We start from the raw sequence: 17,452 nt of genomic DNA on the forward strand, positions 1-17,452 counted from the left end.
ACTGGGCTGCTGAAAATCTTGGAAAAAAAGGGCTCTCAACAATTGTGATTTAGCACCATTATGAACTCATGTTTCATATTTTTCACTGCTTCACTGCTTCATTCTGCCAAACATTTTGTGCCACGTTTAACCCTTTTTTGCCACTTTTTCCTTATTTCATCACTCTTTAACCAACTTTCCTGCCTTTTCACTGCTTTGCCAGTGGCTTTTTTTGCACCATTTTGCCACTTTTGACCCATTTTTGATACTTTTTTCTTTAACTTCTTTAAACCACTTTTCCTGCCTGTCTTATCCCTATTGTGTCACTCCTTTATCATTTTTGGCCACTTTTCCTCTATTTTTGCCACTTTTCATCACTTTTTTTCACCATTTTTGCCACTTGTAACCCATTTTTGATATACTTTTTGACCTTTTTTTCCTTTTATACTAATGTTTTGAAACATTTTAACCTCTTTTCACCACTTTTCCTGTAAATTTTTGTCCCTTTGTGCCACTCCACAACCCAGTTGGACACGTATCGCCCACTTTTGACACTATCTAACCCTTTTTCACCACCTTATCTGGCCATTTTTTGCCATTTTTAACACATTTAAAAAAAAAAATTACTAATAATGGCTGTGTATCGCCGCAATATGTAATAACGTTGCATTATGTAATAATGTAATACATTTTCCATCCATCATGGTACAATGCCGCATTTTCTAAGCCACTAAGCGGTTAGGGTAGTAGGGGCGGTAAGTTAGTAGGGTAGGGCATACCTTGGAGTCCTTTGGTTAGGATTAACAGATCAAATGTGAAGTCATTCTAAAACTATTTGAATATTCAGTGTTTTGGGGGTTGATTTAACAGCTGCAGACATTTGAAGCCAAAAGATACTTTTAAAACCACAACATCTTCTTTTCCTGCTTTTCTGAATTTAAAGGTCTTGTGGGGGCCGTACAGGAAGCTTTTGGGGCCTGATTTGGCCCCCGGGCCACCAGTTGATGATCAGCGTTCTAGACTAAACACCTACCCTACTACCTTGCCCTAACCCTAACCGCTTAGTGGCTTAGAAAATGTGGCGTTATTACATGACGGATGAAAAATGTATTACATTATTACATAATGTGGCGTTATTACATGATGGATGGAAAATGTATTACATGATTACATAATGTGGCGTTATTACATGATGGATGGAAAATGTGTTACATTATTACATAATGTGCCATTATTACATAATGCGGTGCTTTGAGGTTTGAAAATTCCAGCGCAATAACACCTTGCCATAGGCACCCTCACCCAAGAAATCAAGAATCTTGTAATGATTGGGAAGATTATCTTCAGGGTACTCTGTTATTTAAGCGTAGCTCATTTTGTCTTCTGGCAGAAATCTGATAAACAGAAGTAAATGAATGTCTGAATAATTCCAGTCACTGGGTTGAAGTGCTTCCTTCAGCTTGATGTGAACTGTCTGTCCAACTACTCTGATTTAAAGAATAAACTGCAGGCCATACCCTAGCATTTTAGCACTTCCTGTTCCCTCGTCTGAAAGTCTGTGGGATTTTTGACTGAGTTTTCAGTTAAATGCCTGAAATAAGGTCTGTGGTGAACACAAGCTCAAGAGGGTTTAACGTTTTATCCTACAACATAAAATACATCGGAAACGTGCCTCACCTTTGAATTGTGTATTTTTTCACATCCTAATAAAGGCGGTTGCTTAAAGATAGCTAACAAGAACTACAGTGTTTGTCAGGAAGACTATATGTCATCATCCGAAGTGTGGCAACTGAGCCTGCCGTTCAGTTGTATCCGCGGTTGATAACGTTCAATTCAGTTGACCATGTTGTAGTTCAGTTAGCATGGCGTTAGCTTTTTACTTTTGTCAATTAGATTACCGAACCAGGTATGATGCTTACATTATCAATTTATGAAGATTATCTTTATAAACAAACGTGTAAGCTTCATAAACTTTTATTGGACACAGATCTTATTTTCAGCAATAATCCAAAAGAAGAGGAAAACTTAGCTGAAATAATAATCCTCGTAGCTGTCACTGGTGGGTAGGAGGGGGTTGTTGCTTGCAAAGTGCCCTCCAGAGTGCCCTTCCAGTTCCAAAATGCCCTCTAGGGTGCCTTTCCAGGGACAAAATTTGATCAAGTGCCAGCTGGTGGGCACATGCCCAGTTTACCTGCGATCAATTTGTCATTTTTTTTTTTTTAACCTTGGTTAACTGGCAGTTAGGTACTCCTTTGTGACCTGGTTAACAATCACTGGTGTCTGATTGATTCCTCGTTAACAGGTTGTAAGTTTCCCATTCTTTTCCTGATTAATTAGCATTTCGTTTTTCATTCCAACTCTGATATTCACCTCCATAGCCTCGCACACTTGACCCTCTTCTGATGCAACAGAGGGTTTGCACTATTGTCCCTTTCAGTGTGACAGTTCTGCTCTGTAGAAGAAAGACACAGCTTCACAGCTGCAACAGGGAATGGAAAGCAACAAAGACGTGGCTAAAGCCAGTCACTGTGGTTTGATGAAGCTTTCCGCACTTTGTTCCACCTGGAGTTCTCAACATGCCTCAGAGCTGAGCATGACCAAACACAGCGTGTTATCATGCATGCCAGCAAAATGTGCCAGTTGTATTACTGTATGTTTCGTGACTTGACACTAGAGGGAGAAAAAATTGCTGCAAGAGCGAAGCACCATGTGTAGCAGTGTCACACCTGTGCAGATGCTGTAGAAAGCTGAGCATATGTGAACTTGATGAACGGGATGTGACTCATCATGTAAAGACTTTTCACTAGTGTGTAAAACGACAAAAGACAAAGCAACAAAAAATTTAATGGAAAAGTGAACTGGTTGAGTTATGCTGCTCTTTTGATGGTAAAGTTTTTAATATCATAAGGCTCTATACTGTGATTTATTTGTTTACTCAAGGTTTATTTGAGAAGTTCTCAAAGTGGAGTCTGGGGACTTGGCCCCAAATAAGAAAAAAACATTTTTAAATGACATAAAGTAGACAGGTTTATTCATTTTCTGTGACACCATATCCAAAGTTGTTGTCAGTCAGAGGTCTGTGTTGCCATTTTTTCCTGTAGAGGCTAATTTGGTGGGAAAAGAGGCTTGTTATTTGAGTTATAGTTAAACTACAGATTTCTTGCTTTGGCAGTAGAGCATCATAAACACACTGAAGCACAGAGCTAAAACAAAAATAAGAGTCTCTTATTTGGCAGTCAGGAAGCTGGCAAGCCTTTGACTTACCCATGCCTTGCCTACATATGCCAGTGTTTCTGTGCCTTACCTAAAGTGTTTCCAAAAAGATGTACCACATTTTCTTATTCCATCACCCTTCTCTGCTCTCTCACCTTTCCCTGCTTTAACATTTTCTGTCAAAGCGTATCAAGCTCTCCTGTTCTGAAGCATGACGGCCGATTCTCCATGTTTTAAAAAAACGAACCTCTTCATCTCTCTGTCAAAGACACTATGAGACGTCTTGCTGCTCATTTCAAAGAAGAACATTTGAATGTTGTGGGTCTTTCAAGCTTTTCCTGTTTCATCTCGTTCCCCTCAGAGAGGGCGATTTTTCTACGGTGTCCCAATTGGTGGGAATCGTAAGAAATAAACCTAAAATAAAAAAAAGGGTTTTATTTTTATCTCCAAGTAGGACACAGCGAGATATTATCATGAAAGCCAGATTGAGGTTTGAGCCACATTGTTTACAGGTAGGAAACACTGGCTCATGTTCTTCTTGCCTCGGGCTGGTAGAAAAATAGCTCAGTGAGTGAGAGTGGCCTGCTTGTTGAGGCAGAAGGCTGACCTGAAAGCACACAGCACAGATTTAGAGGACTAATAAAGCGTCTTTACAGGCCTGTCGCTGCGGCGAAGTCGGCCAGCTGACTGAGACTGTGAGGCAGGTAGCAGATGTTAGCAGCGCTAACAGCTTTAGCAGTCTAATAGAGAGCAGGTGGCAGGAATGCTAACAGGTTCATCAGAATCAGGCAGCAGATGTTGATGATGACAGCTGGCACGGCGCCAAGGCTCTGCATCAACAACGGATTTAATCCATGGACAAGACTTCAGGACTGACAACGAGAGGGTTTTACTGTTTCAAGGCATTTTAACACAAAAATACAAGCCACAGTTCCAAAGAAGTGACAACAAATAGAAGACAGTCATACACACAAAAGATGAGATATTTAACATTCAGACTGATTGACTTGATTGTTGTTGGAAATTGACACAACAAAACTGCAACATGTTTAAAAAAGTTGGGACAGGAGCATCACCTTTTTCTGAAGACAGAAACTGCTGAAGTATTAAGTATTGCTTCATGTTAATCTAAAGTTGCACTACAGTGCTGGTGTATTATAAAACCCCAGAGCAGAGCAGGCATTAATGGCAATGGAAGACATTCATTCAGAAGCAGAATGAAGGAGGAGCTGGGGTGGAGGAGGGTTACAAGAGTGGCTTGCAGAGCACACGGCAGAGCGTGGCCAGGCAAGTGCAGTTTAAATAAGGCAGCATAAGAGCGATTATCCAAACGCACGCTTAGAGCAAATCAGCTGGTAGTCAGCTGATCTCAGTTATAGCAGCAATTTTGGCTTAAACTAATGCTATACACTTGATTAAATGGCAGGCGAGGCAAATAGTCAATCATTTCTTGGTTTTTGGGGATGCCAATCAGATTTCAGGGGGCCATGCCCTAGCTATCACTGGCTCCGCCCATGGAAAATCTCTCAATGTATAGTGTTGTTGCAATTTAGTCACAAAAAAACACATCAATTATTGTTCTTGTCAAGATGTTTGTTTTCAGAATTAGCATGGTAGCACTGCCTTGTGCTGAAACTATGAAGTGCAATACAGCCAGGCACAAGCTTCATGTTCCAGTGGGTCATATTTAGTTTTATTTTTAGAATTTAATGTGGGCCAATCAAAATTCAGCTGTGGGCCACATATGGCCCCAGGGCCATGGTTTGGAAAGCCCTGCCATAGGCACTAATACACCATCACAGATTCTGGTTTTAAGACTTTGATATTAATCTGGATGGTCCTTTCCTCTTAAACCCAGAATGTGGACTCATCAGACCCCGGCACCCTTTTTTCACTTTAGGCCAGTCCAATTCTGATAAGCACAGGTACAGAGAAGTAGGCGGGGCTTTTTGATGTTGCTGGTACATGTCTTTTTCTTTGCGTGGTAGAGTTTTTACTTACATTTGTAGATGCAGTGATGTACTGTTTACTGACAGTGGTTTTTTGAAGTGTTCCTGAGCCCACAATGTAATATCTACCACAGAATGATGATGGGTTTAAATGCAGGGGCCAAAGGTCATGGGTATACAGTGTTGGCCTTTAGCCTTGTCCCTTTCATGGAAAGAGGCTCCTCTAGATTTTCTGAATCTTGTGATGATATTATGAAATCACTAAATTCCTTGCAGTTGCACACTGAGGATCATCGCTTATGGACTGTTGGACTTTTTGCCCATGCAGTCCTTGACAAAGTGGAGAACCTCTCATTATTGTTGGCTGTTGACTGGTACTGTCACCTGTTACCTAATGTCCCAAGTTTTTTTGAAATGTGCTGCAGGCATCAAACTCAGGATGCGTGCATGTTTCTTCAAAAACTACAAAATTAACCGTGTTGAATATCAGATAACTTGTATTTTTACTGTGTTCAGTTTCTGTAGGTTGAACAGGATGTGTGAATCCCTGTATTCAGCTTTAATTTACATTCTATAAAAGTCACTTTTTTGAATTGGGTTTGTATATTAAAACCCCACGATCAATATTAACTAACCACAACAGAAGTTAACCATATCAGTAACCTCTGTTTGTGCTGAATATCACGGAGCTGTGTGATTTGTGAGTTAGACTCTGAGATGAAGAGTGCAGGAATGAATGTTGAATGAAGTTTGGAGCTTTAAGCGGCCACAGTTGCTCTTAGTGAATCAGGCCCTGAGTGGAACAACTGCAAAGCATGGGTGAATGATTTTCATACACTCATGGAAGGTTTTACTCCACAACAGCTTGAGGCTATACCACGTATCTGACTGAGAGTGAGTTCATATAAATTCTGATGGGTTTAAGTAATTTCTCTACATCTGGATGTTTTGCTGACGCCAGCACAAACAGGCCTGATGGTGAGGGGCAGTCATGGAAAGCCTCCTGGTAGACCTATCAGACCAGAGATCAGCTCTGCTTGGGATGCCCACATTGTGGCCTGTCTCTGTCAACCCCGTTTTAATTTTCATAAATAATTTTTCTACGATTTTTGTGGACTGGGGAAGCAGAGATATTGGTCAGTAGTTAGTGAACTGATGTCTGTATCTACTTTTATGGATAGGAATAACTTGCTGTTTTCATTTTTGAGGGAAATGTACCGTTTGAAAGGAGAGGTTGCAGATGTATGTCTGCACACAAAGGTCACGATTTCCACTATTTTAAGTTTCTGGTGACCAAAACTTTATCCATGCTGATAAACCAGCTCCTATCGATGGTACTCTAGGGTTTTCATGTCTTTATAAACTTATTTCTACCTCAAAGTAAAGCTTACAATCTACCATCCTTCTTTTTTCTTCTGCTTATATGCGGCGTTGTTTTCTAGCTCCTTCTGGTGGGATTCAGAGGTTATCCCAGGTCAGAAGGGATATATAATATCCCCGAGGAGTTCTGGGTCTACAAAAGGGTCTCCTCCCAGTTAAATGTATCCAAGGAGGCAACCAGGAGGCATCTTAAATAAATACCTGAACCACCTACTCAGAGCTCCCACTGGATGTTTGAATGGCTCATCTTACTCTGAGGCTGAGCCCAGACCCTCCCAAGGAGTCTCATCTCCACTGCTTGTATCTGCTGTCTCATTCTGTTGCACTACTAAAAGCAGTCCCTCACAACCTGGAACACTGAGACCCACCACACCCAACAAAGCATGACTTTTTACAAATTTCAGCTAACTTAATTCACTCAATTTCTCTTAACTTTGTTAAAGTAAAATTGGTTAGTCTTTTGGACTTATACCATTGATCACAAGTGAATTCTTATGTCAGCTACAGTCTACTGTGTACTCATCAACAGAACGGCTCTACTCCAGGAGAGAGAGGAATAACAGTCAAGACATTCAAGACGTAAATGCCAAACAGAAAAGGAAAACTTGCCTTGGACTGGTGCAACACTTACCAATGGTTTCACTGGAAATAAAGGGAACACTACCTTTATTCCCAGAGGACTAAAGCATCTACCAGACAATGATAGATGATGGAGTCTGAGGTTCTCTCCAGTCTGATGGAGAAGGGTATGTGGATGTGTTGGAAGGTTTAGTCACGGGCCTTTATGTGACAGTGCTCTCATCGCATTTACCTTTAGTGCTCCGGCATCTGCAGCAGATCCAGGATCCACTCCAGTGATGTAGATACCCAGTCCATACTCAGCGCCACCTCGGATCATCAGGCCGAGGGAGCGACCGTCGTCCATGTTGAGGTTCACCTGCAGAGGATACAGGACATTCAGGACCTTCAGTTCAATAAGCAAAGGGAAGCCTGGCATTAAGGCTGGCCACACACTAGACAACTTTTAAATCTTCAGTGATTCATGTGGGAGACCCCAAACACAAGGACAACTTCAAACGATTTCTCATCTGATAATCCTGTGAGCACACACAAGACCAAAGGTTGTTAAACTTTTCAGCCCATGACCCCCCTGTGGCAGCTGTGGCATAAACCTTACTTTGGTTAGGGTTAGGGTGGTCTAATAAATTTGTTAAGTGTTGTGTGTATATATATATATATACACACATATATATATATATATATACACATACACACACACGCTTGTTGCAGACAGGAATCTGCACATTCAAAGGTCAAATGTCTCCCCAAATAACTGCAAGATGGCTCATCTCTTTGTCTGTGGCTGTATATAAACACCATCAGTTATCATGGGGCAATGCTTTCAACCAAAGTGCCAAACCTACATGTCATACCTGACCAAACTGTCTCAGTGATTTTTTTAATTAAAGGGGACATTTCAATACAAAAAATCTCCATATCACTCCGAAAGAACTTCACAGAGTATAGCTTACACAACATCAGCTCCTCCTCTTCTCCTTTTCTTCTTCAAAGTGAAGAAGCCGCATTTCTATTGGAAACTTAAATGTGAGATAATGAGGAGGATTTGTGCTCCGCAGCAGTCATGAGGGTATAGAGGAGGACAGTTCTGGTGAGGAGGGTGCTGAGCCTGAAGGTGAACTTCTGCGTTTACCGGATCTGCCTTCTCAGCCTCAACTCTGAGCTTTGGGTTTGGAGGGAGAGGAGAATCTGTGCTGAGTGCTGAGCCTGCTGCCAACACCACATGTAGCTGAATAAATGAGTATAAGATGAAGTACACAAGGACGAACGCACGCCTTTGGACTTGGAGAGTGTACAGGAACAAAGCAAATATAAACATAACAGCGTCTACACTCCAGTAATAAAACTCAGAGCACACATATCATAGATCAGCTGGTGTATGTGGCTGATAACTGAGAGAGATAGTATGCTATCTTGATGAGAAAAAGCCAATAATAATTTCAGTAAATGTCCATTTAGCCTCTTCTTTTTTTTATAACAGCTCCTCAGGCTTCGCTCCACAAACTCCACCTTTCCTCACCTTCAGGTCATCTTATTACTCCTCCTCTGTGCCCATTTAAATCTGCAGAGGTGTGCAAAGCTGCATTCACAGGCATTAACTGCACAGAGCTGCTGATTCAGCAGTTTGGCCATTGAACTGCTCTGGGTTATTTGGATGTATCCTAAAGAGGTGTCATCCTTTTAGAAAACGGTCCAGAAATAATGCAGGTAACTTGTTTAAGCCTCTTGGAGCCGACCTGGTGAGGGGCTCTGATGCCAAGAGAGACCAGAAGAGACGTAAAGATGTCTAGTTATTGACGTAATTATCACAAGAAGCACAAATAAACTGAAATAAAACTTTATTTCTATAACAGAGATTCAGATCCTTTCTGCAGCATTGCATGCACAACATTTGAGTTCATTAGTAAATCTTTAAATCCTTCTCACTCCACTGCAGGGTTCTTTACCCTCCTTAACAAGAATCAATATTCTCACTGTCCTGCAGCAGTCACAATTAGATTTAACAAGCAAAGGTTGCACATGATACAAAAAAAACTTTTCTACATCTCATCAAATGCTAGACGTGTTAAAATACAGAGAAATATGTTTTAGATTTAATCATTTCTAATTTGTGAGAAACTCCTCTAACCTAAAATAAACACAAAACTAGCCTCTGGATCATCTGGACGTACAAAAATAAACTGAACTGTAGTGCAAAATTAACAGTTCTTGTGCAAAAAGATGCATGCTTTGCACGAAACCACTGTTTGACAGACTTTGCACATGGCCCGTTGTTTTTTGAGAAATTAGGCCACAGTTTTGACCTCTTTAGCCTGTTTTTGTGACTGTCCAGCAGGGATGGGCAGTGATTATGATTACCATCATGAAGACTGTGCTGTATAATGAGCACATACTGAGAAATCCTTAAGAATATGTGTCTTTTGCCCCATACACCATCACTGTCTGTGTGTGGAGACATTTTAAAAGTGATGGCAGAACTCCTGGTCTTCTCTAAAGTCAAACTGTAGACATGCAGGCTGGCTGTAATGTGATTCAAGACAACATGAGTTTAAAAAAATGCTTTAATTCTTCTTCCTGGGGTACCGTAAAATACCAAATAATAGCCGGGTTCCCTTTAAGCGCCAGGTCCCAATTAACCGCCGGGGATAGCAGTACATTTTGATAAATACCCACCTGTTCCAAAAAAACCCCAGGTGTAATTTATTTAAAGCTCAGGTATGTGACTTTTGATGAGAACTGTATAGAATCAACTCTCAACTCCCCTCCATCCCTGTTCTTCTCTGTGTTTGACTCATGGTTTGACTGTTTGAGCTCCGTAGCTCCACCCCTCTCCTTACATACCTCCTCACGGATGAAAATATCCGCTGAACTGAATACTGACAGTGGCAAAGCGCTCATGGAGTGATTTTGCTCTGTTTTTCCACTGAAATTAATGGCTGAATCACAGGCAAGAAAACACTTCATCTCATCGTGAACTAATTCTACATAGGACTGAACACCGCCGTAATTCCGCCATTGAATCGACTTCTCACTGAGCTGAGATACGGAAGCTACAGTGGCCAATAGGAACACTCCCTCTGACCTGAGCCTGATTGGCTGCAAGTCTCCTCACTGGCTGGGGCACCCCCGTCCCTTGCTGGTTTTCTCAAGTGAAATAGCAGCGCCATGGCCCTGGTGCAGCGAAAAAATGCACAATGAAACAACTAAAGGTTTTAAAGAACATTTAAACTTATCTTTACCCATTTCTTGTAGAATGTGGAAGAAATTAATCAGTGATTGTTGGTTATTTTATGCACTGAAGTATTCTGTAACCTACTGTGAGCTTGTCCTAAAGTAAACACTTGGCAGGACAGAACTTGGCCATTATAGCACAACTCAGAAAGAAATAATGTTAAAATCCAATCTTTATCAGTTTAAAAGCACACTGAACATAATGTCACATTAAATCCATAAAGCCCACCCTTATTTTACCAGGACTTCCCTGACAAAAAAAAATTTTTTGTGCATTTTGATAGTTAAACTGTTTAGAATCAGCACACCTGCTAAAATGTGCTATGATAAATATCAACATACATTATAGGAATACAATAAAGGCAAGAAATCCTCAAATTTGGACATTTATGGCCAAAAAAGTTTGCCCTATTTAAGCGGTTTTCAAATGGTGTGCCTGATTGAAATGTGAAAAGTGTTACTAATCGTAGGGAAATGTTCACCACAGTTATCATAAAAACCAGTAACTGTTTTATCTGTAGTCCAAAGAGAAACCTCATGACTGAGTCAGTCCCAGTATTTGTGTGTTCTCTGGAGAGTGCTGTATCTCTGAACCAAACAAATGTGTCACATCCGAGATAATGTTGTATTTTGGGCTGTTTATTCCAGTGTTGGTTTTATATTCTTGTTGTAAGATGACTTTTCTTGCCAACAGGTGTTTCTTTTTCTAGATGACTCAGTTTGAGTAAATCTTGTGTCGGGGCTCGGATAGTCACAGGCCTGTGGGTGGGGGTTGGAGGGGCTTTGTTGCAGGATGAGTCTGCCTGCCAAAATGTCACAACACGAAAGGTCATGATGACTGTCCTCAGACGGCCATATCTCACTCCTGACCTTACAGCTGAGAGACACAAGCAGGAGGACGATTACACATCCTCTGCATCATCCGGAATCATGGAGAGATGTAGATCTGCTATTTTAGAAACAGAAAAGTGCCTTTATTTTAAGACAGAAGCACTTACTTTAAGGTCCACTGCAGGCTGCACTCTAGTGTCTTTTTGTATGATGCTTCATTCATATTTAATTCACCTTTCTATACGCCCACACAAACACAAATGCATATTGTTCTTACCGTCCTCTCCTCCATCCCGGGCCCCTGCCTCTGGTTGATTTCATGGTTGTCAGGCGGAGGGGAGACACTGCGGCCCTGAGGGTCCACCCAGCTGTACACATGGTTGGTGATATAGCCTCCAGGGATCCGACCCATTGAACACACTGACATGGCCAGCTTCTTGCATCCCTTTAGCACCTGCAGCAAGAGAGGAGAGGGGAGAGGGAGATGGTGAGGGTGCAGCACAGAAACTCTGCCATCATCATTCACAAAATCAATCAATAAAGTGTTTAGGAGCAGATAGCGACAAAGCCATTTCTCAGGGTCCAGCAAACCTCATGGAGAGCCATTAACCACAGATGAAGAAAACTTGGAACATTGGTGAGCCTTCCCAGGAGTAGCCAGCCTACCAAAATGACACCAAAGCGATCTGGCTGTATGGATGAATACATTAATGACAATGTGTACTGAAAACAATGGAATTAGTTCAAAAGCAATTAATAAATAGTAGTATGAATCTGAGGGTGCAACAAGCTTTCTGCTACAAAGGAGGAGCCTGGGGTGGAGGAGGTTAGACGTTGCCAGCAGCAGCATGGTGCATCAGATAAGTGCAAGCAGGGATTATTGAGAAGCACGTCATATTTAAATACAATGTTGTGTTGAGAGAAAGAGCTGTCATTGGCTGTGAGAGCTGGGAGGTGATAACTGGGATCAGCTGGCCATCAGATAATCAAGGATGCATGAACAATGCCGAGTTTCATTTTTTAGGTTTAGGGGGCAATGATCCTTTCACATAGGGAGTCTTCTTTTGTCTTCATGGTGTAATGGTAGCCAGGAATATGATAAGCCATGACTGGACCTTCTACACACAGGTGTCTTAATACTACAATGACTTCAGACACATTCACTGCACTCAGGTGAGTCTGTTTTTTATGTTAAAATCCTAATTATAATGACCATGATTGTTTTATGAAATCAATAAAAGGGTCAAACATCCAAGGGGTGAATCCTTTTAAAGGCACGGTAGAAGTCAATGACGCGGTTTCTTATCTGTTCTTGAATTTCTTTGGATGGCACCATGGTGTGCTGGAGATCTTTTAACCTACATCACGTTGTCAGACAGGTTCTATTCAAGGCATTTCTGGATTCAACAAAGGGGGCAGGTAGATTTGGATTACATTAGGATATTACTGATGGCTTTCAACATTCAATTTGACAGATTTCTGCAGTAACAGTAGCAGTTTTCCTGTAGAATCATGCTGGTTGTTGATGAGCTAGCTGACTTTGTGGTTTATATATAAATTATCCGCATACAGGATGATGATTTTGGTATTCTCTCCTGGACAAAAGCACAGAGCTTAAAATATGCACTTTAATGTCTGGAATTTCAAAGGAGTATGTCGTTGCATTTAAGGGAGAGAGGTTTTTCCACACACGCATTTTCATGCACTTTAACACGGATTTTATGGAGAAGAACCTTGTGGGAGTTTTTGGCACAACACAGAAAGGCTTTTTGGATCAGAGTCAAAGTGCTGCAATCGCTTGTATGTTTAGAAGTGAGTTAACTTTGAGGTCTAAGACCAGAGATAGAGGTGCATCTCATAAAATTAGAATATCAGGAAAAAGTTTGTTTTTCCCACTGTTATTTAAGTCAACAGTTAAACCTCCATATTCTAGATTATTCAAGCTCAAGTCAAACATTTCAAGACTGTTTTTTAATAGATTACAACAATTCAAAAATCTACTTACAACAAACATTTACGCTCTCAGTACTTGGTCATGGCTCCTTTTGAAAGAACTGCAGCAACAAAGTGACATGGCATGGAGCCAACTCAGCGGACAACTTCACTCATGGTGCAAATGTGTCTTACATCAAACACAAGAAACATGAGCAAAAGAACCCCAGGGGGGTACATTAGGTCACATCAAAACCCTCTACACAAGGACAGGATGGGGAACTCCCCCTGCACATTCCCCCAGATTTCAAACTGCAAAGGGCGGAGCTTAGATCAATTTTCTCTTGACAGAGCCGAATTAAGACTGGTGGATCAACACTGGCAAATAAGTCCAACACTGAAGACCATTTCACTCCGAATGGAGTTAAAATAAACTCTGAGAGGTTTTAACCTGACACGTCAGATGGATTTGTTTCACACATCCATCTGAGAAAGCTTCAATAGGAAACGTTTGAGAAAAGGCAGAGGCTTTGAAAAATCCTCAGAGTATGATTGGGAGAACGTTCTATCACATCCCTACGGGCCAATCAGAGCAACAAAGCATGTGACGTAGCTGCTAGCAAGCTGCGCGTGCGCAGCTACTGAGGAATAACGCAAAACATGGCGACTGTAGACATGAAAGACCTCAACTTTTGTCATTTTTGAAAAGAAAACAACTCACTGCTGTTCTTTGTTCTTCTTTTAACGAAGAAATGTCGTCAAGTTCTGATAAAACTGGCGCTTTAGCAGCATCTACGCTAATCTCTTCCTCCATAACTGCACCAGCTCTTGCTGCTGCTTGTTTACATCACGACTCTGCTGCACCTGAAAAGTACTGCCCCTCGTCGCTGATTGGTCCTGTCACTTTCTAACCGGGCCCAAATGGTTCAGATGGGAGCCTAACAAGATGGATTGAAAAACAAGGAAATGGGCGTATCCATCTGCTTTGCAAGGTTAGACACGTTTAACACTCAGATTTCAACACTTCAGTTTTTGCTGCTTTGGGATGTGATGTGGAATCTCCCTCTCTCTCTCCCTCTCTCTCGCTCTCTCTCTCTCTCTCTCTCTCTCTCTATGTGCTACTGTGTAGTCAACAAAGGTGGAAACAATACAAGAGTTCTGCACTCAAGTAAAAGTACAGTTACCTTGGATAAATCTAATTAAAGTAGAAGAGAAATGATTGATTTTAAATTGTACTCAAAGAAGTAAAAGTACACAGAAACACTACTGAGTTACAGTAATCTGAGTGAATGTAATTAGTTACTTTGCACCTCTGTTGAAGAGTGGCTCCGCACTAAGAACATGGCACATGTAGTCCATTTCCTGGACCCCTTCTGTCTGGCGGCTCATGAGCTCAATGGTGTTTTGTGCCCTCAACTTCGCCTGAAGGCAGCGGCTGCTTGGAAGACATGCCCCACCCTCCAACTCCCTTCCAGTCAGGTGAGGTCATGAGCTTAACCCCTCATCCAATCACCAGTCAGCATCATATTGAGCGAGTCTGCCAGACAACTACGCTAGCTTGCTTGCTAGCTTCTATATTAGACATAAGTTTTATCAGCATCCTTAAGTCAAATCTGAATAACATCATAGATTAAAACAAACAGTCAAACAAAATCAACTCATTTTAATATCCTTAGCAAATTAAGAGAATCTTATTTATTTGGTTGCCATCTAGATGCCTTCTAGGATGCTTAATAACTTTTTTTTACTGAGCCCAGCTGACTTCCCATGTCTTCCAAGCTGTTCTTGTCAGGTAGCCCATTGGTTGTGAATTACTGTAAGGCAGCTAGGTGAAGTTAGTGCTGTCCTTACCGGGGTCACATATCTACTTGTTACCTGTTAGGCAGCCTGTTGGTTGTGGATACAGTATCTGAAAAGGGCCATGTTACTGCCTTGCAGGTTGCTAGTATATGGCGCCCTGAAGAAAAGCATTTACAAAGCCTGTCTGCCTTATAGTTAACCAGAGCCAACCAGCTTCATGGCAGGTAGCCAGTATACATAGCAGCCTGGGAAGCAAAAACTACACCTAGCTGCTTTACAGTTATCCATGGTAGAGACATTAGTGCTCTACACACAGCTCCACTAAGCTCTTGAGCCTGCTTTGTTTGACAATCCAATCTTATCCCTTTAACTCGTGCTCCTTTTCCCTTCCAGTCAACTTTCCATGAATCTGCTTTGATACTGCCTCTGAAGACAGCCTGCCCTTTCAGCAGTGACCTTCTGTGGCTTACCCTCCTTATGGAGGATGACTATGATTGTCTTCTTTATGACAGTCTTCCTCATGATTGTGGTTGTGTGAACTGAATCAGAGTGAGAGAATGGAGGACACCTTAGCAGGTGTTTGGAGTTAATCAGCTGATTGGAGCTCACTTCAGGACTGACATTAATGATAAGGAATAGGACTTTTATTAAGAATGGAGTGATAAATTACTAAATATTGACTCAACCCTCAGACCACTTTTATCCAAATGAAAATTAGCTGATAATTCAGGGTCCAAGTCAATTTAAATTCTAATTTTTGTGTTGAAAATGTGCTCATTCACTGCTCCCTGCAGGCTAAAACAAACTTTAATTTTACCTCCTCCTCTCTTGTTACAGAAAAACAAACAATCTAAAATAAAGCAAAAACCAGACACTGAGGAACAAAGACCCAAACATCATGTCCAGACACAGGAGGACAAAAACAATCAATATGAAGCTGAATGAACAAAATGATGAGAAAACACAACAGAGAGGAGGCCATCAAACTATCAGTGAGACAAAAAGTAATAAAAGCCTCTTATTATGTCAATATTTGTCCTCTTTAGACAAATAAAAAATAAAATCAGTTCCAAAGCTAAGAGGAGAAAATGGAGAGAAGTAAGGTTAAAGAAACTGAGCTGCTGCATTGTGACCTAGATTTTTGTTTTTGTTTATTGGAGAAAGGATGGAGTCGGAGACGATCACAGATTCGTGATAAATAACTTTTTCAAGGTCCAATAAAGACACTCACTCACTGCTTTCTTTGGCTTCATTTTAGAAGATAGGGCACCAAAACTGCTCCTCTTGAGATTAATTTAGTGACTTAGTGGGACTGAGAGTTATTGAGTGGAAGAAAGTTTAAATCCATCCAAGAGCTGACATCACTCAGACTGGAGTTACAGCTGATACCACTGCCACTAAACTTAAGGCTATTTCAATGTAGGGAAGACAAATTAATACATAACTGTAAAGTTAGAATGATGTGTCAGGGCTTCTACATAGGACTGAAGACCCAAAAAATCCAACCGATCCTACAGGTTCTCTTGGAGTCCATCCCTCTCACTGTCTTTCTATACTTTGTATTTTCTAATAAGCTCTCTGCCATTAAAGGTTTAACCCAAATAGTTCTGAGTTTACTGAGTGGCACAAACATGTTCAGAAAAACTCACAGACCATTCTGGAATTGCTGAAGATACTCAGGAGGGCTACTTTTAACAGCTTTTCTCCCTGATAATGCAAATTGATCCCTGCAACCATGAGGTATAGCTATTTAACGATGTGACTTCACTAATGTGGGTAAAACCATGTGGTTCAAACAGTAAGTGACATCTTAAGTTCGCTGCTAACTGCTGATTGAAGTGCACATGTTTTTGCTAAGGTGTCACAAAATGATCAGTTTAAAAGCTGAGCCATGCATTTACTTGAAAATTTGGGGGAAATCTTTCATGTAAATCTAAACATGAAAAAAGTGTGTGCCAAAGTCGTACTAAAAGAAGAGGTCGAATGAAGCAATATGGCTGCTTCAGCTGAGGGCTCTGTGTTTCCCAGGTACTCGATACAAAATTTTACCTCCAAATAACTTATTTAGAGACCTTCTTTTTGATTCAAGTTGCTTACAAGGAGCTGAGAAAGAGGACTGGTGTAAAAGAAAGAAGAAAATACAAGAAAACTTCTGACCCTTAATCAAAAGGAAAAATGCAAATAAATTTGTGGAGACATGTTGCCACAAACTGGAGGAGACCCACATTTTTTAAAAGGAGTGGTTCCATGCATTTAAACCTGGATCTTCCAACACGATCCTGAGACAAAATGGCAGTCATTGCATGAAAAACACCACCGTCTCCAAGGATGAAGAAAGCACCACAAAGCAAGTCCAAATTCAAGGCCATGTTGACTGTTCTCTTTGACATTAAGGGTCTGATTTAGGAGGCTTCCAGAAGGGTCAACGATGAATCAACACTATTACTAAACAGGTTCTAGAAAAACTGAGAGAAAAAGTCTGAAGAAAGAGAGCACAGTTGAGGAAAAATGGTTTAATCCTTTACAAAGCAAACACTCCAGCTCACACTGTTCTCTCA

General features: G+C 41.1%; 1 protein-coding gene across 1 annotated transcript in view; it reads right to left on the minus strand.

Moving 5' to 3' along the window:
• The window catches only part of LOC121509783 (whirlin-like), a 162,474-nt gene that overhangs the window by 67,530 nt on the left and 77,492 nt on the right, over positions 1–17,452 (minus strand). Inside the window, exons 2-3 of the mRNA XM_041787444.1 lie at positions 11,440–11,616; positions 7,333–7,458 (exon numbers count right to left, since the gene is read on the minus strand). Of these exons, the coding sequence (XP_041643378.1) occupies positions 7,333–7,458; positions 11,440–11,616 (303 nt within the window). The remainder of the gene's footprint in view (positions 1–7,332; positions 7,459–11,439; positions 11,617–17,452) is intronic.

This window comes from Cheilinus undulatus, linkage group 5 (assembly GCF_018320785.1).
Source record: "Cheilinus undulatus linkage group 5, ASM1832078v1, whole genome shotgun sequence".
NCBI lineage: Eukaryota > Metazoa > Chordata > Actinopteri > Labriformes > Labridae > Cheilinus > Cheilinus undulatus.